Here is a 23,560-nt window from a genome sequence, read left to right as displayed (position 1 = left end):
AACCTGGACAAACCTTACGTTGATTTAGGTCTAACACCTTATTTTGCCTCGACTGTGGCTGATCATGATGCTCATGGACATTTGAGAAATAATAAATGTCATACATATACATCACTGCGTTCACCCTTTGTGCCGACTAAATTACTCTCCTTGTTTAAAGCTGACAGTAGTCATCCATACTCCCTGTGCTGTATGAGTCACTAACAGCTGCCTTATGGTTGTGTCTTAGAAAGGTTTATGGATTAGTATTGGCAGAATCCCTTGAGTCCTTGATGAGCACTTTCTCTCCAGCCGACAGCCGGGCACTGATCTACCAAGAGTATAAATAATGAAAAATCCTGCGAGGTCCGTTCCCATTGATTATGGAGGACAAAATATTTTTCCTGAAGCTACTGATTCTTCAGACGCATTGAATGAAAGCTATATTTCTCTCCTCATAATTCAGATTGATGTTAAGTATGGCAGCACTGTGGTTGAAGGTAGGTGAAACATTATTGTCGTTACACAAGGCCTGTTGTCAATGTCATGGATTAAATGAAAGAGCCAATAATAAAGGGGTGTCACCACCCTGGCAATGAATACATTACTGTCAATGGCCTGAATAAAAGGAGGTAGGTTTGTACTGTAACTGAGAGCCACCAACCTTTCTATTGACTCAACTATAAAATGAATATGAGACATAGAGAATAAATCTTTGCTACATAGAGATACTTGCTATGGAAAAAAAACACACAAAGGCAAAATGTGAAGAGTCAAGTAAATCCTGATGCAGAGTCTAAAAGTTCTGCGTGATTTAATCTCTTGCTCTTTGTGATTAGTTTAGCAAAGAGAACAGACTCTGAGGCCGACAGCAGCTTCTGGTGCCATGTTTACAGACTTATTGGACATCTGTCAGAGATGTTATTGAAGCTCCACAGGGAGGTGAAACAGCAGAGACTTTTGTGACATTTTGGCACAATATAATATACAGTATTTACCGGAAGGCAGGTCCTGCATGTTGAAAAAAAAGAAAAAGGAAAAACCTTGTCTGTGCAGCAGCTTTGATTCTGCACAGGGCCAGAGCCAACAAATTGACTAACAAACAGCGAGGCCTGGAGAGGGATGCACACCTAAAGAACATTTAATCTCCCTAAGCCACTGGACGCTGACGTTGGCTCGTCACACACTAAACTGCCTAACACGAGAGATCTCCCCAAACGAATCATCTTAAACTTCAAAATCTTGAGAAAACATCCTTAAAGCTAAGCAGTTCTCTGGCTCATCCCTCTTTATGCAGGAGAGGTGAAGGCTCAGGGGCGTTCAGTTTGTCGGGTTTGGAGCAAAGGAGGGAGGTGGGGGGGCGGTGTGTGCGGCTGTGTTTGGCTTTAACTGTCACCTGACTGCTGGCCTGGCCTCTGGGAACAGGAAGTATGACATCACTGCACTGACATTCAGGAATGTGGGAATGTCAGGCTGCCTGTTAACGCTGCAGGAGTGAAACAGAGACAGAAAGCGAGCAGGGTGGACACAGCAGAGACGTCACTGCAGAGTTATTTTATTATGAGTTATTCCAACTGTGAGGACTAAAAGCCATGTTCAGAGTGACTCAGACCCTGTGTGGAAAAAAGGCTACTTGGCCGTTCTGTTGACATAACTTATCCAGCAAATAACTTAAACCAGGCTTAGCTCTCGAATGATCAGCATTGAACCAGCAAAAGCTCGGATATCCTGACTTTTATTACGTTGTATGCTTCAGGCTCAAAATTTACTAAATTTCCCACGATGCAACTTCATTTTTTATGAAACCCTCCTTGCTCAATAAACTCCCACGTCTTTCTGATTCCGCACCACATCGGAGATTGTCAGGCAGGCACTCTGATTCCAAATTTATAATCTACAAACTGAGTTAACCCTGATGGAACCACTGTGACACCATGTGTTGCCCTTTAACCGCATGTCATGAACACTGATGCATAACTTACATTATTAAAGAATGCAGGATGCACACAGCCTCCACGGTGCATACATAAGGCAGAGTTTAATGTACAATATGTAACTTTGGTCTCAAGCACTGTCTCAATTCGGAAGTTGCATTTGTAGACCAATTACGTCACAGTGGCGCGACTAGACTGTCCTAATTCAAGGCTCCTCCAAGAAACAGAGGCTCCAATGGGTGGAGCCTTCACTGCTTAACATATCCCATGATTCATTGCACTTAAGTGATGAACAGTTTTTCAATAAGGTAATGGCAGCAAAAGTCGTGGAGAAAATGTCAGAAGAACGTATTTTTGAATGTAAGTATTAACTGAACAGCTAACGGTCCACATGTTTAAAAAACATCTTTTTTAAACAACCAAAGAACGTTTTCATCCACAGCTCTGTTGCCAGGTGACAGCTGAGGAAGGAACAACAGCTGACTAGCTAATTGACTAACTGGCTAACAGTGTGTTTTTCCTTCGTTGTTTGCTCCCAGGAGTTATAAAGCACATATTTGTATAATTTGTAGACAAAACTCAACAACACACATAACATGTTGGTTTTGGGACCTTCCATTAAAGAACTGTTACTCATTATAACTTTAAAAACAAGTACATCATCACTCTTCGAGCACCAGCAGCGGGCAAGAAGAATCACAAGCCACTGAACGCCATATGCCCGACACAGGGAGCCATCGTGAGTCATTTAATAGATACTGACAGTGAACTGCTTGGCAAGGCATGCTCTCGATAACCCGACAACTTTTAGACATACCCAAGTCAAATGCAGAACAAATTAGGCTTTTTCTTTCTGTGGCATGTTCACAATTTCAGCGAGCCACAAGTTCTATAAATGTTGAATCTTTCATATCATCCTGTAATTTGTCACAACTAATTAGTTGCTCAGGAACTTGATGTTAATTGATTGAAGCAGTGGTTTTTGATGTTCAGTTTGCATGTCAGGGCAACAGGCAAATATGATTCCCCCCCGTTTTCCTGTCACTCCAATCAAACTACACACAACTAATCATTACTAATTTCAAGATGTATAGGCTACATGGATGTAGCTTTAAAAGATGTATGAACTAAAGATAAAAAAGTGCCAGGAAACATCATTATGCATATATATGCAGCAACTATTCAACAGTACTTTTTCATGTTCTTACTGAAAGCAACAAGTGAGATATTACAAAGCACGGCGTGAAGCCAGAACAAATCATCCTGAGCCAAAAAGGCCACAGTACCCTGAAAACTTCAAGTTAAATCATTCACAGGTTTAAAGCATCTCATCTTTTTTCACTGACTGCATAACGGTGCCATGGTGTCGCCAGCCCTGATCAGAGATGTTGGCACGCAGCTCCTGGGCCTGAAGGACTGTTTAAGACTCCTTGCCAGATATAGGGGAGAGAGCTGAGAAGGAGCCAGAGTTGGAGGGATTGCAGCCCCAGAGGAGCCCAGCTGCTGCCTGGGAAACAAAACCCGGACAGGCTCTGGCCCACGCTCTCTAACCCCAACCCCTCCCATCTAATAAGAAAACTCAAGTCAGTTCTTTTTTTCTTGGTCAACTGCCTTTTCCACTGTCCCTCTGCTCTTGAGTTTAGGGGAAAATAAGTCAGCAGACTAACAGAGGAATGATCTTAGCCACCCTGCTGCACATTCCCCCAATATTTCCCCTACTGTTGTTTTCAAGCCAGTCGCACATGTTCATGTTCTCACTCTCAAACACATTCATCTCCACGTGCACATGTGTGACACTCACCCCGGTAATGGAGGCTGTCATCGTGGTGGTTGTGCTGGTGGTGGTTCTCCAGAGCAGGGGGGCTGCTGGCACCCAGTTCTGCCAGTCTGCGGCTGGTGGCCGAGAGCTCGGAGCGGAGATTGGTCACTTCCTGACTGGCAGACTGGATGGCCCCATCAATCCTCTGTGCCAGCTGTTTGTTGTCTTCCATCATTTTAAGGATTTTCCCCTGAGGACCAAATCCACACAGAGCAGCATGGTGTCAAGTGGAGCATTAGACGGGGTGAAGCCAAGACCCCTCTCTCCTCCTGTTATCCCCCTCTCCTCTCGTCCTCCTCTTCCTCCTCCACCTGTGCTTCCTCTCCCACAGTTTACTTTGCACATATACAGAGAAGAATAAGCCAAGACGCTGGTCCCTCTCCTGTCCTCCGCTGAGCAGCACAAAGATGATGTCTACCTGTTACTGTCTAAAGAACATCTGTGTGGCCGAGCACCACACACTCAGTGGAAGCATGTGTCAGTGTGTGTGTGCAGGGCAAAGGAGAGAAAGAGGAGAAAAAGAGGAAGAGCAAATGCAGAGAGCAGAGTGAGAGAGAGGAAAAAAGGACAGAGGAGGAAAAGAGATGCAGCTCAGCAGGCGGAGGGGAAAGTGAGTGCTCCCGCCGAGGAGAATGTGCTGTGAGCAGCTGCTCTCAGAGAGGACCCAGCACACACTGAGATGACATGCAGCCTTTTAAATGGACTGTACCATGTGCTGGAGGACCAGGGGAGAGGTGGAGGGGGGGACGCAGTTGGACTGAGCTGCTCTCCAGCAACTCTGTAACTAAAGCTGTGTATCCCACACACTATAGAGTCTGTAATGAGTTAGAACCCGGGTCTGTAATCGGAGGAAAGTACAGATTGTTTCTTTCTACTTCTTCTTTCCTCCGTGTCCCTGCTCTCTGAGCTCGGCAACAACCCCTCTGACAAGCACTTGTCAAACCCTCTGTATCTTTTCTCTCCCGCTCCCACTCTCCCTTCCTCCCTCTCACTCACACACCCGCTGTCTTTTTGTCTCTCCCACCCCCCCACCTCTTTTTTTTTTTCATTCCATTATATATATTCATCTCTTTGTCCTGGGAAAGCTCACCCCCACATCAGTGGAAGGGGAAGGGGGGGCTGGCTCAAGGCGCCCAAGGGGAAAACATTTCAACTCAGAGAGCAAACTTAGCAGAGGACAGAGGCGCAGAGCTCTAATAGGCTAAACACAAAGAGGAGAGGCCCGGAGAATTACAATTGAGCTGTGGCGAGAACACAGAGCTTTGCAACAGTTGGACGAGAGGCCAGGCAAACAATCAACACTGCCGTTAATTCTTATCTGCGCAGCTGTAAAATGCCATTATACAAAAGGTTAGAGACTGGGGAGTTGGCGTTCATCCCTTCATCCAATCTTAAAACGATAGTGCTGAGCCATCACAACATTGAATCTGCATTTGACATTTCATTTCCCAAGTAAGAAAACACATCCTGTCTCTGGCAAGAAACTGAGGTATGTGAGTGATACATCACTCAGATTCTGTCATCACCAACCTGGTGATAACAGCTCATTGGTATTCACACAATGACAGATAGAGACAAACAAGGATGGCACAGCAAGCTCACAAGACTGACGAATTTGGTGGTTGTACCAGTAGTTTGCTCACAACATCCTGTCTTTGTGGCAGCTACAGATAATCTGTGACAATCAGAGAGATCCATGAGTGTGGCCTCAACTGGGCAACTTCAGCTCCTCCACTCTGTTCAGTCAGGGCTGAAGAATTTGACAATATAAACAATACGAAAAACAATCTTTTATTTTGATTTGTATCGTCATACATCAGGACCTAAAAACACACTGAGCTGGTGACTATAAATGCTTTCTCAAATTTCATCAGAATCAGAATCAGAATATTTACTTCATTTATTGCCGGAGGTTCAAAATAAAATATTCTGTCTACAACAAAGATATATGGTTTTGTTAAAGAAGACATATTTTGCTTTTTTAGTTTTTCTTTCCTCCGTTGTGTTGTTTTTTTGTGAATGTAAAAGTTCTACAAAGTTAAAAAGCCCAACGTTCTTCGTAGAGGGAGCGCCGTAAGCGTGGACTATTTAAGAGAGAGATGGCAGGGTTTTACTGGGGAAAGCAGAACAGAATCTAACCATGAAATGAAGAAATAACACTGTCAAAATTAAAGACCGCAGTTTTGAATGAAGACAGGAAAGAAACTCCACACAGAACAAAACCAGCAATTAATTTGAAGATTGTCATATTGTCTCCTAGGGAACAAGTGATGGCAATTTTTCACATCACTGACATTTGCGGTTGTTAATTTGCTCACAGTGGTGACGCTTGCTGTTGTTTAGCAGGTATAATGTTTACCATGCTCTGCAAACTTATCTCAGCATCTAACGTTTGTGAATGAGCACTAAACATAGAAGTGCAGGTGAAATTAATGGGAATGTGGTGAGCTTTGCATTTGGTCAAAAACCTAAATATTGGACAAATGAAATGAATTTGAGGGATTCAGTAAATAAAGGTTAATGAAATCTTGATTTGCTGATGAGTCTACATGTAATGTTATGTTGGACTCGCACATATGCAGTGACGCAATCACACAATGACAACAATCACAGTTTTATGCTTAGGACACACACCATTGCCAACTTTCACTACTAATGTGCAATAAGCAATGTTAATGAGACATAAAATCCACAACCAGAAGAAGACCTAGAAAGTATGTAACAAATAAATCCATCCAACCATTTTTGACACCAGAGTGGTCGACTGACTAATATTATGACCTTGGCTTAGTTAAAAATAATGAGTTATTTCATACTGTGCATCATCATCACTGATTCCTGTCGTCTGTCTCTTTCTAAAACCAGACTTATCTCATACAATCATACTGTCATCGCCTCTGCTGTCCACCTCACTACCCATGATCCACAAACAGGACAATCATTAGGCTACAGTTACTCGAAAATATGAAAACAAGCAGTGGCAGGTTTGATCACATGACATGTTAGCGGATCATTATCATTGTCTAGACAGTCACAACACTGTCCCCGATTAGGGCACTGGCCCTGATTTGTAGCTGATGAGCAGAGCACAAATGTAGCACATAGCCTGTGACACACGGAAAAGAGATAAAGGTTGTCTCCATTTCTTACTCTACACAAAGGAGGCTTCTAATATTCCACTGCAAAGAATTTTTTTTAAAATAATGCACCAAGTCTTTCTTCAGATGAAACCAAAACCACAGTCACTTCTGTGCTATAGGAGTCAGGCTTCCATACGTTCAACTATGGAATGTGAGGTAATTAATGATTTTAGGGTCAGGGGCCAGGACGTGTCCCAGATACACATCAATAAGCAGACAGATTCTGTGAGGATGCATAATTATGGCATGCCCCAAACACACAAAGTCCTCCTCTGTCCACACAACTGGAATGAAAGCATGTGCGGCCATGACAGAGACCTCAAGACTAACACAGGGATATCAGTACTTAACTTTAGAGGGTTGACTCCTTTAAATAACCAGTTGTCCCTCCAGCACTTATATGGATTTGACTCACTTCAAACTTAGCATGTTTGTGTTGTTAGTTTGTTCACTTGTTTGATGCTATTAATGAGAAGTTTAATCAAGTGTGCCGAGGGTGTGCAGTTAAAAAGAGGTATTGATAAACAGTCACCATGACTGTCTGCCTGGGTTAATTGAATATCGACTAATCCTGTGCACACTAGAACGGTTTCCATTTTTCCCCAATGTTACAGTGATATAATGCCCTGCTCAACTATTTATACAGGTCTTATCAGGGTCGTTGGGAAAATATCCACACTCGACTAGCTAATGTCCATCAATTACTCTGAGGAAAAAGATGTAGTGCCTGTCATGGTGTCGGAGAATGGGAGAGTTTTAATGGAAGGAAATGGGGAAAGTGCAAAATTAAAAACAAGGCTCAACAGATGAAAAAAATGAGGGTATGCTCTGAGGAATGTTATTTAAGCTGAATTATGTGATTATTACTCCATGCTTGGGTACACATATATGAGCCCTGAAGAATTCCATAACCATATTTCATAGTCATTTTCATCTGGGTTATGATGTGAGAGCAGGAGGATCCATCAGGGGTGAGCAAACACTTGACTATCAGACCTTCGCACTGGTCAAGGACTCTTCCCACGTCGCTCCGTGGGGTCACACAGCGCATGATTCAATCTCTCAAATGCAACAGCGGTCATTTGGTGCTTTGTTGAAATAGAGACATGCTGTGCAAGCAGGCTGCAGAAAATCCCAGGAATGAGAAGATACTGCAGGGGTTTAATCGTCTAAATTGTGCCTGAGCCCAGGAAATGAAGCAAAGGTGCATGAGGACAACAACGTTGCCACATGGTACTGATATCACAATGTCAAAACCTTACTCCAAAATAAACACATGATTTCCTCCAAGCTAAAAGAGCTTAAGTCAGATGGTGCACATTTATATTGAAAATCTAGATGACCTGTTTGAAAATTAAATTCAACCAGTAAAATTAATTAAGTTAATTCAATTAATGTAATAAGGTAAATTAAATCATTAAACTTTATTTATTTGATTTTATTAAATTAAATTAAACAATTGGATTGAATTTAATTAATATATCCAATTTGATTTATAAAATATCATTTACTTAACTAAATTAATTTAATTTACATTAGAAGCAATTTTTTTTCCTGGGATTGATATTTTTTAACTGGTGTCCATTCAAGCTTTGACATTATGCACAGAATTTAACGCTGTGATATAACTCTGTGATATAACTCTGTGATATAGCAGTTTATATTTGTTCAGGTTGTACTTCATGTACATATCTAATCGAATCAGGATGTGTTCTTTGAGTAGTAGTAGAGGTAGAACAACCTCCTCCTATTCAAACTGCATTTAAAATCAGGAGAGATGGGAAACCTGAAATATTTGGGGTTCAATGCATGGCCAGGACTTAACAGACCTCATTGCTTATCTGACATTAAGAGTGACAAGAATTCCTCACTTGGACAAACCCCTTCAAAAGACAGAGGGCTTTATTAAAACATGCTGATAACATGGTTTGTGTTTATATATTTAAGGCAAGCACTTTAGGAAGCATCCCTCCGCCTCCATACAGACCTGCTGTGAATCAAAACTTTCACAGACTGTAGGTCTGAATTTCTAAATATCTGAATGTCAAAATGTTTCCACTTGAAGAAAGCAGCAGGTTTCAGGCCATTTTATTCTTAAAATAATAGAATTTTTCACACAGCCCACTGTCTACCAACACAAGACCACAAGGGCTTTGAATTTTTTTCATGTTTGCTGGCGTCATATTTGAATTTTACTTTTGTCGATTGGTGGTTAGTGTATTGTGTGTGAAAGTGTGTGACAGTGGGAAAAAAAGCACTTAAAAATGATCGAGAAGAGTTTGAGTGAGAGTGTCCTTTCTGAAGTTACAAATAAAGTACGTTTTTGTTGTGCACCTACATCTCAATTTCTTTTGCCAGCATTTTTGACAAACAAGACAAAAGTGGTCTTTGTTAGTGAAGATCAAACAAAACACTGGGTTCCCAGAGCGGTGAGGCAGCTCTGACATGTGAATGAGCTAAGATTGTTGATTCTTTTGTATATTAAAAGAAAGAATATGTGCTGGGTTGCAGCATGTGCATTGTTTAAAATTACTGTAAGATAAAAATCATCAGACATTCACTGTTTGACTGCAAGTGTATGGAAAGAAAAAACTGTTAAAAACTACACAAAGCGTAGTTTCTATGGCCCAGTTCACTGCACAGAATGCAGATTTACAAAATGCAAATGTCACAGTTGGAACAGAAAATTGGGTATTTTTGTCTGTGCGAGTGATGGAGAGAGAAAGCCTTTGGCCGCAAATGGTGACACACAGTGGGAGAGGGGCACTGATGGGGTGAATGGCAGAGAGCGGAAACTCAACTCTTTCTTTTTGTATTTGTATTATTTTCTCTTTTCTGTCCCTCTCTATCGGGATTTATCACCTGACGCCACAGCAGCCTGCAGCTCTACGTGAGCGTCTTTAACTTATTATTTTCGGATCACTGCCCACGATGTGTAGGTTCACTGGCAACTCTTTCATCTGTGTTATTTTCAGCCACAGCAGGCAGATGAAAACACCCTGATAAGCATGTTGCATGTTTTACTACCTACTCTGAGACAAATGGTGAAAAATAAAGTGAGCGACCAGTTGGTGATTGCAGTGGATCTTTAGAGCCTGATGTTTCCCACAGGCATTTGCAGACACCAGAACTAAAAGGAGAGGGAGGTTGGTGTGACATTCACGTACATCAAATAGTAACTAATAATATGCAACTGTTGCCAACAAGTTCTTTATAGTAACTGTATAAAGTGAAGGTAGTGTTGTTAACTGCTTGATTCAATCAAATACAACAGCCAAGGATTTTCCTTTTTCGATAACCATGACTGTATATAAGGATGACACGACTGCTGCCCAAAAGTGAAGCCAAAGAATCTTAATCACCACCTAAAGGCTGGCTACAGTACAGGTTATTAACTCCCGCCTCCTTTATGTTACACAGACTAAACTTAATAGTCAAAGTACACCTCAAAATTTGTTTCTCAAAGATTGTTTCTGTCATTTTAGGTTTTTCGTCTCACACTGATGTTTGTTCATGTTTACATTTTTCCAGTAGGTTCGGGTTTAATTAGTTATTTGATGCTATTAAACAAGGTGATTGACAGCTGAGGCTGACTCTAATTCGACAAGCATGTGTATCAATGGGATCTCGTCCGTCCCTACGATGGCTACTGCACAGACCTGGATGCAAGATGGCAGTGTTCATAGCCAGGATATTTTATCTTCAGCAATGGTTCGAGGGAGGAAGTGGAGAAGCGTCTTCATACACAGTCTATGTCTATAACATCCACCTTCTCAGGGTCTCAAACAGACATTTGATCACACAAGAAACATGTATACAGTCCAACCAGGTTCTGATGTTACATAATGCACAGAGGTCTTTAGCCCCTGAACACTCATTCAGTTCTCATTCATGTTTTGGCCTCTTTGATGAGAAGAGAGCTTTCATTTCAATTATGGACTGGAATCTGTGTCCACCTGTGTTTTCCTTATGTTTGGATTCGTGTTTTATGTTGTACATTTGCTCCTGGTGTGTTTTCCTTGTTCCACTCAGTTTTTTTTCTGTGTCCTACTCTGTTTCTTTCTGTGTCCCACTCTGTTTCCTGTTTTATTTTGTAGTTTTCCACCAAAACTTCCGGCCTTGGTTTGTCCTGTGCCACCTGCCTCTAGTTTGTCATTAGTTCAGTGTGTATTTAAGTCTCTGCGCTTGCCTTGGTTTGTTGTTGTCTTATGTGTTCGTCTCACCACCCTGTCATTGTTTCTCCTCCCTCATTCCCTCAAGCAAGTTCTCCAGTGTCTCCTAGTGTCTACCTTTGTTTTTGCTGAGAGCATCTTTGATTTTACTGGATTTTGGATTTAGTTTGACCTCTGTAAAGAGCCCAGTCTTTGTTAAAGGACACTTTTCATTAAAACCTTTTGTTCTGCATTTTTGAGTCCACTTGCTCCTCATTCCCTCAAAAACATGACAGAACATGACAAGCAGGGTGCTATTAACAGGTTACTGAGTAAAAAGCAGTGTCTCCTCTGTGGCTTACACTTTGGCACAGAGATAAAACTGTGATCCCTGAAGCTGGCTTAGAGACACAGAGATAAGACCTGGAGAGAAGCAGCTATAAACTGCCGACAAATTCACCACATATGTCACCCCTAAAGTCCTTCCCAAGTTCCACCCCGACACCTTGCAGCCATGTCCTTTTCCCACCTCTCATAGTCTGATAATTCTAAACAGTTTGACAGTCACTCCACTTGGAGATAACGGTTTGACAGGGTTGCGGATGAAATGCGGTGCCAGGGGCTGTGATGAGTATCAAGATAAAGGCTTGTCTGCGGGTCTCTGGGGGAATCAAAGGGAGAGAGCATGCATGGACGAGGCAGGGGGGTGTTGGGCTGTGATGAACTTCGAGACCACCGGGGTGGGGAAAGTCTGAAGATGGAGAGTCAAACAGAAAAAAATGACATTCCTACACAGTTTCTCATCCCTACTCTCCACTGAGACCCTCTTTTTCCCTCTCGCCTCATTTCCACATGATCTAACTTCTGCTCCCTGCTGGATGTTTTCTGTCATTGCGTGTTGAAGCAGGGATCCCCTCAATCCATTGCCAAGCTGAATGTTGCAGTAGTCTCTTATAACAAGCAGATCATGATGAGATGACAAACATCTACAATAGAACAAATAGTGTGTTTTACACTGTCTAATTGAGTTCCTCACCCCTGGCGTTGTTCTGCACTCTCTTCTGCAGGAGCCACAATTAACCTGTGATGTTGAATGACTTGGAAACATTCCGATAGCTTGCGGGGGAGATGAGACATCTCTGACAGTGTTATAAACATTAACAAGATTAAATCATGTGGGCAGCTATAGTGGCAGCTTTATCACAGTCTGGATCCTGAGCATAAAAGCTACAGGTTATAATTATTGATCAGATGTTTAATTAAGCTAGGAGTTGTCTTTAGGTAATGCTAACAGGGGATATCTCTGGGTAAAAATTAATTGCCAACTTTTTCCTCCATCCATCTCTCGCTCTCAGACTGTTTTCTCAGAGCAGAGAATGGTTTTCGGAGGGAAACTGCCGCAGATATCCCCCTGACAGGGCTCTCCCTGTTGATTTATGATATATGTTTAGCTATTTATTGGCTAATCACGGCGGGATGCTGAGAGCAGCTTAGAGAACACCTGCAAAAGACAACTGGGCAAGCCTCGGATAGAGAGATGAAGTGGCACCGCAGCTGTCTGGCTTTTTCATGTGAACAGCAGAGAGATGTTTGTTTTCAAGGTTACAGAATTAATGGAGGGAAGGAATAGATTGACTTTTTTTTTTCAAAGAAACACATTTATTTTCTTCCTAATGGAGAAATAGATGAGAGGATTGAAAGCACTTTCATAAATAAGAAGCTAGAGCCAGCAGCCTGTTAGAGTAGCTCAGTACAAAGACTAGAAATATGGGGAAATGGCCAGTTTGTCGAAGGTACTGCAATCCACTAACAGCAACTTTCAAGTTGACAAATAAACATATCATATTTCACTTAATCACATTAACTGAGTGATTTCGATATTCTCATCAAACTTTTATCAAGTGTATTTACTCAAATGTCCTTTTAGTGACCAGAGCATTCGACCAGCATAAAGTATGATGCTGCTGGAGTGTGCGGTGAAAACACATCCAGGATTACTGTAGCACCGAGGGCTAATAACTGTCACACATGTTTAGCAAAGAAAAGAAAAAAGCTTTGCAGCACTGGAGGACAGATTAATCCATATCTGACGGAGAGCTGCTTCACTAGTGTATTGATAGGGAGCTTATCCCCCTTGTTGGTATGTGTAAAGGCACATCTGCAGAGCCTATTGATTAAGAGACGCATTTCACTATCATGTGTTCCCACTCCAAAGAATAGCAACACTACAGACAATGATCGCTCTATCACCGCTTTATCGTCGTCCTTATGTAGCTACTTTGTATGCACGTCAATACACTGTACACTGTTTCCAATTCCTTCACGTCTTCCTCATCTGCTTATCAAAAAAGCATTACTGCGAGCAGTAGAAATATTCTTGTCCAATTACTTCCCTGGTAATGTCTGTAAGTGCTATTTTTTTGCATAAGATGACAAATGCAACAAAAATATTTTAAAGAATTACAACATAATAGAGAAAAAAAATCATATTTCATTGGAAACAATAACATTAATGAGGCATCAAGAGAATTCAAAGTGGACCCCAAGAACTGCAAGTCACAATGCACTCAGGAATACCTTCTTCTTTAACTGAAGCTAATACTACAAGATATGAAATGTGTTGGAACACGTTGAAAAATGAGCAACAAGGTGAGCGCAGAGAAAGATAAATAAGGCAGAGAAATGAAGGGCACAGAGACGGTGCGAGGGAGACGAGCTTTGAGCCAAAACACGTGAAGTTGGGAAGTCATTTATTATATTTCAGCATTTATCTCTGCGAGCGAGAGCCGAGTTATCAGAACGGCTAAATTGAAAGACATTCAAGCGTGCAGCGGAGTCAGTAAAAGGAACACTGATGTCCAGAGACTCTCTCTGTATTCTCCACTTAGCATACTGTTCTGCATGGAGAGCCACTTTCAAGCACACATATGCACCACACACACTCATGCATATGCACACGCTGAAGTATCTTAAACATTAAAATGCAAAAGCAATTAAACGCAAGCCACAACAGTGCTGAAGAAGTGCCAACCTGACAGCAGGAGTTTGATTATTTTAATTAGAGCAATATGGCTGACTCATCCATGAATACATCTGAAGGAAAAGGAGGCTTCACTTTCTGACTGGAGTCCTGATTTAGACTTTAGCTGCAGTTGTTAGGGTGCAACTATACGCTGAAGTGCAAAAGGGCGAAGCACTTATGTAAATGTGTTTCGGGAGACAAACTGCCCTGATGAGCTACTTTTATATTTTACCTTCTATTTAATGGCTCTAACTTATTCATATTGTAAATATATGTGATTTAAATGCATTTACTACGTCGGCTCCTGCAGGGGCTCGGAATTGAATTAATCTGCATAGTAATTGAGTTTGTCTGAATCCAAAACTTGTCGGGCTCAGGGAGTTTAGCTCTTGAAAGGGATTATACAGGGTGTTAATCCCGAGATCCACTGAAAGCAAAACAATGCAACGCTCATTTATGTTCCTTAAAATGTTGCATGTAGGGAAAACTAATTACCACAGAATCATTATCATGCTAAATAAAGAATTTGCTCCCGAAAAGATGTATGTTTCTTGCAGACATGTCCCTGTGTGATTGTTGTCCTTTGTGACTACAGCATTTCCACTTGTAATTTTTTGTGTTTGAGTGCTTTGTTTATGCACACGTTCTGGGGTAAATATTGCTACTGTATTGTTGTTTGAATGTGTGATTCTATCAGAGACACAGTCAGACGGAGTGAAGCCAGGAGGACAAAAATGAGTATTTGTCGATCACCCCAGCTTAGAGCTTCAATCTAAGGTAGATTGTATAAAAAGAATTCTGTTGGGGTAGTTGAAGTAGAGAGGCTGCACAGTTGGTACATTCTGTTTACGGTCTCCACTCCTTATCCCTGCAGAAACATGTCTTCTCACTGTAATGTCATTTATAATTGAAATAATGGATGGAACATGTGGTAAAGTGTGTTTACTGCAAGGGGTCGCCTATTACATGTTTGCAAAACCTGTGTAATATTCATGGAATTGCAGACTGGTTGAGGTTCAGTCATTTTAATGTTGTTTCATGTTATTTCCACAAAGATCAACCCATTTTCCGCCTCAATATAATATTTTGTACCTGACATTATACCTTTCTCCTATATATCTGAGTGTAACAATGTTTTGACATGTATGTTTAAAAAACATGCTGTCTGGATTTTTATTCACCAGAAACCTGAGTCCAACTAGTATTTCCTGTGGATGTTGGAGAGCCATAGTAGCAACAAATGTGAATATTCAATCTTTAGCTCTCTTTTTGTTTTTTACCCACTCTTGACAGAAGTATTTGGCTTTTTAGCTCCTACATCATCCACTGTGTTCTTCAGCTGCTCACAACAGCAAAGATTTTTGACAATACGGGAATAAGGACCCTGCCTCAAGGATCTCAAGCAGCAATGAGGCTCACAAGGAGAGACAAAGAAATAACTTGTTTGGGGTTAGTTGTCTCATTTGGGCAAATCAGGACTGCATGACTTCAGTCACTTTGAGCATCAAAGGACAATTTGAGTCAAAAGTAATATGGTATCTATGTTGCAGAAGTCTTTTTGGGCATTATTGGACAAGGTAACCTACGGTGGCCCTGAGAGTTCAACACACTGCAACTTGAGAAAACGAATGCAAACAGACACAGCACATGCAAATGGAGAAAACATCTTCATCAGTTTGACAACAAATGTGCAAAAAATAGACAATATGCTGCAAATTCTCACAACACAACAGAAGTGATGAACACAGATATGCTTGTTGTTGCCATGTTTTGTGACTCATGGAGTAAATGCTGTGCATCCATGAATTGAGAGAGAGCTCTCAGGGCCACCGTGGTACCCAGACTAGATGAGAGATTATTAAAGTTGGTAGAGATGGGGCCACAGGAGGGAATTATTATTACCTCTGATTTGAGATATTTCTGGACATCCTCTTTTTTATTTTGGCAAAGCAGTACATAGTAAAGTGATACATCTGTGGTACCAGGCTTGATTGGCACATAATTAGGTGTCATCTGTCTGTCTATGTGAACGACTATATAGTGGCTACACAGTTATTTACTTTAATATACCCAGGAGTAACATATAGTATATAAGCGAGGAGTCAAAGTAGACCCTTGGGTATAGAGACACACAAGAGAAACATGTTTGATGGATGATAAAAGAACAAATCCAGTGCCACATCACTGATTCCAGCACAGTTCTTAAAATGGCTGATTAAAGTATTGCGGTTGGCCATGGATCAGTGTCAGCAAACACAGTTTGATTGTCCAAGAGTGAGGGATTGTCCGAAGGAAGCAGTAGGTTAGAATTATTTGTATTGGGGCTAAAATTTGTAATCTCTGAGATTACAAAGTAAAATCTGTATGAAAAAACTCAATGTTGCTTCACTTTACATGGTTGAATCGATTTCCAATAGCCCCAATAAACACATTTTCCATTTCAAAAGATCCAAATCAAATATGGTGGACTTGTTTCTTTCCATAGTGGAGCCGTAATTTTAGAAAGATGAGAGGAAATACTATAATAAATATGTGAGGTCCAGACTAAAATAACATAAAACTAAATCAAAAAACTGAATGTGATGAAAAATATAGTAGTGATGACTTACATGGAACATTAAGTAGCATCCTGGGAGCTCAAAACTAATTTGCATACAGTTTTTATGACTGTCATTGTTTGCTGCCACACATACAATGAAATATTGCTCACACAGTAGATCCTAATGTTGTTTGTGACATTTCTATTTGTCTTTAAGTGATAAAATCAAGTTAAGTTAACCTCCCTGAGTAATTTATTTACATTCCATGTTGAGCATCTTCTCGCCACCAAAGACTAACAATTATAACTATTTTCAAAAGCACCTGTCTGGCACTTTATTTCAGGGTTACCAGAGGACGAGCATCACATTAAACTCTCTTCTGTGGAGTTCATTAAAATGCCATCTGCTCACCAACCAGCCCCCCCCCCCCCCCCCCCCCCCCAAAAAAAACCCACCAAGATTCATGACAGAGCAGGATGGCTCTCCAGGGAATTGTAAAAAAAAAAAATTAAGATTCAGTAATCTGGCGACAGCGGTATTAGCGGATGCATGATTATGCATGCGGATAGGTTTTCAGCCAAGATCCCTGGAAACACGTTCTCACTGAAGCAGTCAAAATGCAATAAGTGGAGCATTGAGGCAGAGCGGAGCGGCGCAACCAGCCAGCAGCACCACACTAACAAATTTATACACGAAGAACGGCAGGAGAGCGTAAGAGGATTCAGAGTTTAGGGGAGCAGTCGTAATCATAATTATGAAAATTAACAAGACTGGAAAAGAACAAAATAGCACATTAGGAACATCATTCATTACACTAGAAGACGTACGCAGCGCAGACTGCCTCTATTTTAATAACAGGCTTGTAGAAACGTTCTGAAATTAGATTTTGATCATGAGGACTTTATTCTCTGCATTTATGCTATGATTTGCTTTCTCTGTTAGACTTTCTGTTTGAATGTTTGTGCTCTTTTAATGAATCTATCTGGTGCTGTTCCCCCTGGGAGAGATGAGTGTTAATATATGAGCAATGTGGTAAAATGAGTGAGAAGCATGTGGATTAGAACTGAGTTAAGCCTGATATATACAGCGACGTCCATCCAGAGCAAAAAGTAAACACATTTAAATGAGCTAAATATGAGACCCGAGGAGAATATGCAGAGATTGAAGCTTTGCAGTCTGCACTCATACATCGGGGTTTCACCATAGGGTTTCTAAATGAAGGAAATCACAGGAGATTATGTGTAGGCTTTACCTGCTGCCTGCTGTAGTACTGCATTTACTGTGTGACAGAAGAAACTGACATATGTACAATACTCACTCACATGTTCACTTCATGACAGAAATCATTTTCTGCAGCAAGAAAATAAATTTGCTAACATGTTCTCCTTGATCTATTTTATTTCATGTCTTTGATTTTGTTGTAAAGCACTTTGAGATGCATTTCATGTATGAAAGGTGCTGTATAAATAACATGTATTATTATTATGACTATTTTGTTTGCTTCTGAATAAAATCAACATTTTGTAAGAATATACTATAGAATCAAATGCAATTTTAATAATTATGTTGCAGCAATCTGCCTCAGTTTGTCTTATATTTCAAGACAAATGTCTTATTTTGTTATTCTTCACAGTGACACACTGCCAAGACTGTAAACCCTAACAACAAGCAATCCAGACACAGCATTCACTGTTCTCACTGTGAATCATCCCACAACATGAATGTGTGAACATGCTGGTGTAAACATGAATGGGAAGAATCTTGCTATAGTATAGAAGAGGTAGTGGGGTTTGTAGGTCTGTGCCCATTTCGATCCATCCATTAGTGTGTGTGTGTGTGTGTGTGTGTGTGTGTGTGTGTGTGTGTGTGTGTGTGTGTGTGTGTGTGTGTGTGTGTGTGTGTGTGTGTGTGTGTGTGTTCTCATGAGTCAGAATACTTAACAAATGCCTCCATACGATGCTTTGTCTTTAATTTGAATATGCTTATAAATAAAATCTGATCTCTCAGTTAAATGCTACACAAATCAAGAAAAAGTACAAAACTGCTTCCAGAACTTAACGTACCGGTAAATTAGTTAAAGACACAAAATAGACAACACAACAAAATCTAATCTGATTTGTTGGATTTCAGCAGTTTGACTGAATCTTGACTCAGTGTGTTTGTGTCATCCCCACCTGGTGGTGTTTTCCTCACAAGGCAACAAAGCAGTAAATGACTGGGACAGGACTCATGAGAGCAGCAACGATCCTGAGCTCCAGTGAGCTGAGGCCTGGTGGTCTCTGACACCGAGCATCTCCTGAGCCTGGTCTACGATGTGGGATCAAAGCCACAGAGCCTCTCTGTTTGATTTTATTATTCTAGATTACACGGACAGATTACCAGTTTGTGAGGTGGCAGAGCACTAACACTATGATTTACATGATTGTCATCAGAGGACAATAGATGTTTGACTCATGATGTCATTTCATGTGCCATTTCTGTGTATGATGGTGTTTTATATACGTTGACTTCATGTAATTGTGTTCTATTGTGACCGTGGCGTACATTGAATAGTATGTTATTTGTTTCATGTAAACTCTTTTTAAAATGTGTATTATTAACTCTACCTATAGTAACTATAGCATATTAAGTAATTGTGTTTCACTGCTGTATATTACCTCTTTAAGAGCAGTATTCCCCCACTTATTAATATAAACTATATTTCATCTAAAAATGTATTTATGCTCAAACTATAAAAACTTTGAGCAAACTAGAACAGTAACCTTTTGGTTTTATGTAGTGCTATAGATTTGGAAAAAAATCTTTGCAGATAAATTCTGAATTTTATCATTCAAATAGAATTATGAGCTTAGACAGTCTGAAATATTTTAAAACAAAAAGTGAGTAATATTTTTACAAGCAGACAAAATTAATTATGTTATGTCTGTAATGTCTGAAAGAAAAATAATGTGAAAGTCTTAAAAACTGAAATAACTTTTGAAAAGTAGTCAGTGGTCAAAGTGAAGGTGCAGTGGTCAAATCAAATCAAAACACTTTGAAGTGTGTGTTGAGAGAGAGAGAGAGAGAGAGAGAGAGAGAGAGAGAGAGAGAGAGAGGGGTGTGAAGCAGCTCTGGGCCAGATGCCCGTCTGGCCCCAACTCCTCAGAGCGATTGCTTCTGGCAGGGAATCAGATAGAGAGGAGAGTCATTTATATTTCCTGCACCACCGCACAAGCTGTGGAGGCAGGGAGCATTTAAATCTCGTCTAAGGTCAACAGGGAACTCAGTGGCTTTGATAACAACCATCCCATCTTTGATTCCACAGTTTTGTTGCTTCTGTAAGAAATTCTGTTTCTGATGAAGAGTTGTTGCCAGAAAACTTGAGGTAAACGATGCAAGAGGACATCAGCAAATAACTGTGATTAGGAGGCCGAGCTGACATTTGGAAAAAAGTTGAGATAAGGGAAACAAAAGGCATACAAATGTCGCTGCGTGGAACATCGATGTCCCCACTTGTGTCAGCTGTGTACACACAGACTGATGTTTTTTCATGAATTATTCAAGTTTCAGTCCTGTGGAGGCAAATCCAGTAGCAGCACCACAAGGAAGTGAGCTCACCTAAGACTACATTCTAAATAAAAGAGTAATGAATCGGTTTGTGGGCAGCACAGGGCAGTGTTTGGCACTGTTACATGCAACGACAGACTCTGGGATAGAATTAACACATGTTCTCTCCTTATGGGTTTTCTCATGGTACCCCAGCTTCCTCTTAAGCCCCTTTTTTAACTGGTCAAAAAACCCACTAACCCTCACTAACATCTGTTTTCGCCTGCATTGGGAAGTGAAAAAGCTGCATTCACTGCCAGGTCAAATTAAATCTGCTGTAGACACAAGTTTTTATCATCTCCAATGGGCACTGATGGAAACATAACACCCGGGTGAACTTGCTAATTTTGCAAGACAGCGAAGTGAGAGAGCACCTCAGTTGTCGGCACTCCTGTGACATTGAACATGACGCACAAGGGAAAAAAACAAACTGGCAATGGGAAATGAGTCTATCCTCTCTTTTAGTGGGTGCATTTTGGTGTGAAAGATGTGTATTAGGCCAAAGAACTGTTGGTTGTGTTAACTGGAGACTCATAGGTGTGAAGGTGAATAGTTGATTGTCTATATGTTAACACTGTGTTGACTAGCAGCCTGTCCACGGTTTACCCTCAAAAGATAAGCACTACATCTGAGTGAAGGATTAGTCTGAGCTCGCTTTTTTTTTTTCTCTTTGGAATGAGTCAAAACTTGAAGGTGGCCTCACATATCTACTGTGAAAATCTCCCCAGGAGCTTAGAGCTTTCTGTGGTTGGCAGAGAAAGTCACATGAGGACACACAGCCGCCGCCGCCGCCGCCACCTCGATGTGGCTTCTCAGATTCGTGCATAAGCAAAGCAATCCCAGACACTTAGCTGCATCAGCCAGACAAAAACAACCCACGAAAAAAGGTCTGTAAAGAGTACAAACACCGTCTGTCACTCAAGAAGAGATCGACAAGGAGAGGGCCCCCCCCCCATCGCCTCAACCAGAACTCTCTCTGAAATTGAGGTGAACACCTTTGATCTGGGAAAAGATGCGCGAAGTGATCCAGATCAGCTTTCTGACAGGGCTCGGCGTTTCCATAGGAACACGCACACCGCAAACACACCGGATTTAAACATCCTGAAGCGCATCAACAGATGGCTTCTGGAGAGGATGAAGGATGTTGCAGTCGCACAATCTGCCATGCATCATTTCATCTGACAGAGGCCATATTGTTGTCTTAAAATATCCACAGTGAAAGTTTGATCCACTGAGTGATAGCGCCTTCACAAAAATAGCACTTGTTTGATTGGATGAGGGATAACAGTGTGTGTGTGTGTGTGTGTGTCCAATAATTTTACATGGTTGGCAACAGTACGAAAAATGGATGTGTTTGCTTCGGGGCATTTGAAAAACAATCGAATCCGTCATGCCATATCAGGAATTATAAATCTGTTCTGTCATTTTATTCCTGCACTCAGGTTTGCCTAATCATCAGCTGTGACAGATGTGCTTTAAAATTCTGTCTGCAGTCTACTCCAATACAATTTTATGCGCACTCATTAATCTCTCTCATTCCCCTGGTGTTTCCGTGAGGGGGTAGAAATGTGGAAACTGGTGAAAGACAAATACCGGCAGAAACGGCGATTGTTAAAAAAAAAGCAACCCCAGCTCTTTGAAGTCCAGCCCACTTCAGCTCGCAGCGTAACACAAAGGACATGACGCTGAAATAGATGCAATGGATTAGGGACAGGACTGATTTCCATACAATAGGGTCAGAGGAAAGCATCTCACAGTCTTGAAATGAGTCGAGAGCTGTGGTTTCCTCCGACAGATCCGGGCGGTAAGAGCTTCTTTATGTTCAAACACCCAAAGATACTTACAGAACAAAGGCGGCCTCACATAAAGAGGATCTCATAAATGATAAGCCACTTTTCCTGCAGGCAGTAAGACTCAAAATGGCTGAATAGAAATAACAGAAAATCCAGGATCAATTTCAGGATGGAGCTAGACTTTTGCAGCAAGCTCTGGATCCTTTGTCCTGATTTTCCCCGACTATATCTCTTCATCTCTTTCTACGAGTGTCAAATAGTTTATTAGTTCATTATGTACCAGATTTGAGCCGATCCATTTTCTCACTAACAATTGCAGGACAACCCAAACCTCCCTGCATCATTAACCTGGCATCAGAATCTATTTTACTTTGGGCTGCGGCTCCTATCGCTGCTTTATTTCTTCTCTAGTCAATAATGAATTAAGGTGGATCTGCCAACGTTGTAATTGAAATGACTGAACTGGCAGCTTACTGATCTGCCAAAATCTGATTTCTGGCTCATACAAAACTTTTCAGTTTCATTTCTCCTCAAAGGCTGCTAAGCTTTGGAAATCAGGGACTCTATAGAGAAGATAAGAACGTATATATAAATAAACAGGGTAGGTTTTCACTTGACTAAAAAAAGAAAAAGCTGATAAGTAGGATGACACAGTAAAGTACATACCACCATCAAGGCTGAAAGATCCATCACATTATGGTCTAGTTCTTATAGTGGAAATATTAAAGATAAAAGTAAATAGACTGATAATGTCAATGTTTATTTGTCTTTAAACAGTTAAAGTACAATAGAAAACCCTGGATCTGACCCTTAGTCTGGGTACTGCAATGACAAATATCTCCATTTGGCCCAAACAAGAGGAACTCCAGACAGGGTCACCTATAAAACTTTGTATTCTGAACATCTAAGCCATCAACAATATCACCATCCATACCACTCTACCCATGACTCAAGTCAATAATACAACAATGTACACTAGTAGTCAGAGTAGTGCATACTTCTGCGCAGGCCCAAGAGTCCCCCAAAATTCAATAAAGCCAAAAAATTGTACATGCTTAATTACATATCAGTCCCCCTTATTGCACTGTTAAAAAACAACGTATTGTCCAGATCAGGCCCAAATTCAAATTTTTTGTCCCATCCTACCACCGAGTATCGTGTAAATCCATTCAGTTCTTTTTGTGTAATCCTGCTTAAAAACAAAGTCCGTGACAACAAACAAATGGACAGGGGTGACAACATCACCCCCTTAGTGGAGGTAATAAAAACTTCCTGTTGTCTCATCTAAGTCATTTCATGTTCAAAATTGACAAATCACTTATTGTCTAATGAGACGTGTGAATCTCTGATGTGCCTCTGAGCATTTGCTCTGTTTGTGGTTACTGAGTATTTCCTCTGAACTGATCCACTCTCTCGGGTTGAGACTCACACTTTAAATCAAAATGAAAGTTATTTCTGTTCATTTCTTAAGAGTTATGGCGAGCAGTGTGTCCTCTGTCACGCCATCATCAGGCCACTATTGTAGCCCTGCTGACTCCTCGACCAAAGTACCTAATGCAGTGCAACGTTCCACTACATTAATTCACAGCTTCCACAC

General features: G+C 41.0%; 1 protein-coding gene across 7 annotated transcripts in view; it reads right to left on the bottom strand.

Moving 5' to 3' along the window:
* The window catches only part of kaznb (kazrin, periplakin interacting protein b), a 105,837-nt gene that overhangs the window by 58,990 nt on the left and 23,287 nt on the right, over positions 1-23,560 (bottom strand). For all 7 annotated transcript variants that reach the window (XR_011244735.1, XM_069535697.1, XM_069535700.1 and 4 more), the window contains exon 4: positions 3,715-3,922. Coding sequence is in view for 6 of the 7 variants with exons in the window: in XM_069535697.1 (XP_069391798.1) it covers positions 3,715-3,922 (208 nt within the window). In the remaining variant the exon portion in view is untranslated. The remainder of the gene's footprint in view (positions 1-3,714; positions 3,923-23,560) is intronic.

Source organism: Paralichthys olivaceus, chromosome 2, assembly GCF_024713975.1.
Source record: "Paralichthys olivaceus isolate ysfri-2021 chromosome 2, ASM2471397v2, whole genome shotgun sequence".
Classification (NCBI taxonomy): Eukaryota; Metazoa; Chordata; class Actinopteri; order Pleuronectiformes; family Paralichthyidae; genus Paralichthys; species Paralichthys olivaceus.
The sequence above is the reverse complement of the archived record's forward strand: the minus strand, read 5'-3'. Positions and strand labels throughout refer to the sequence as shown.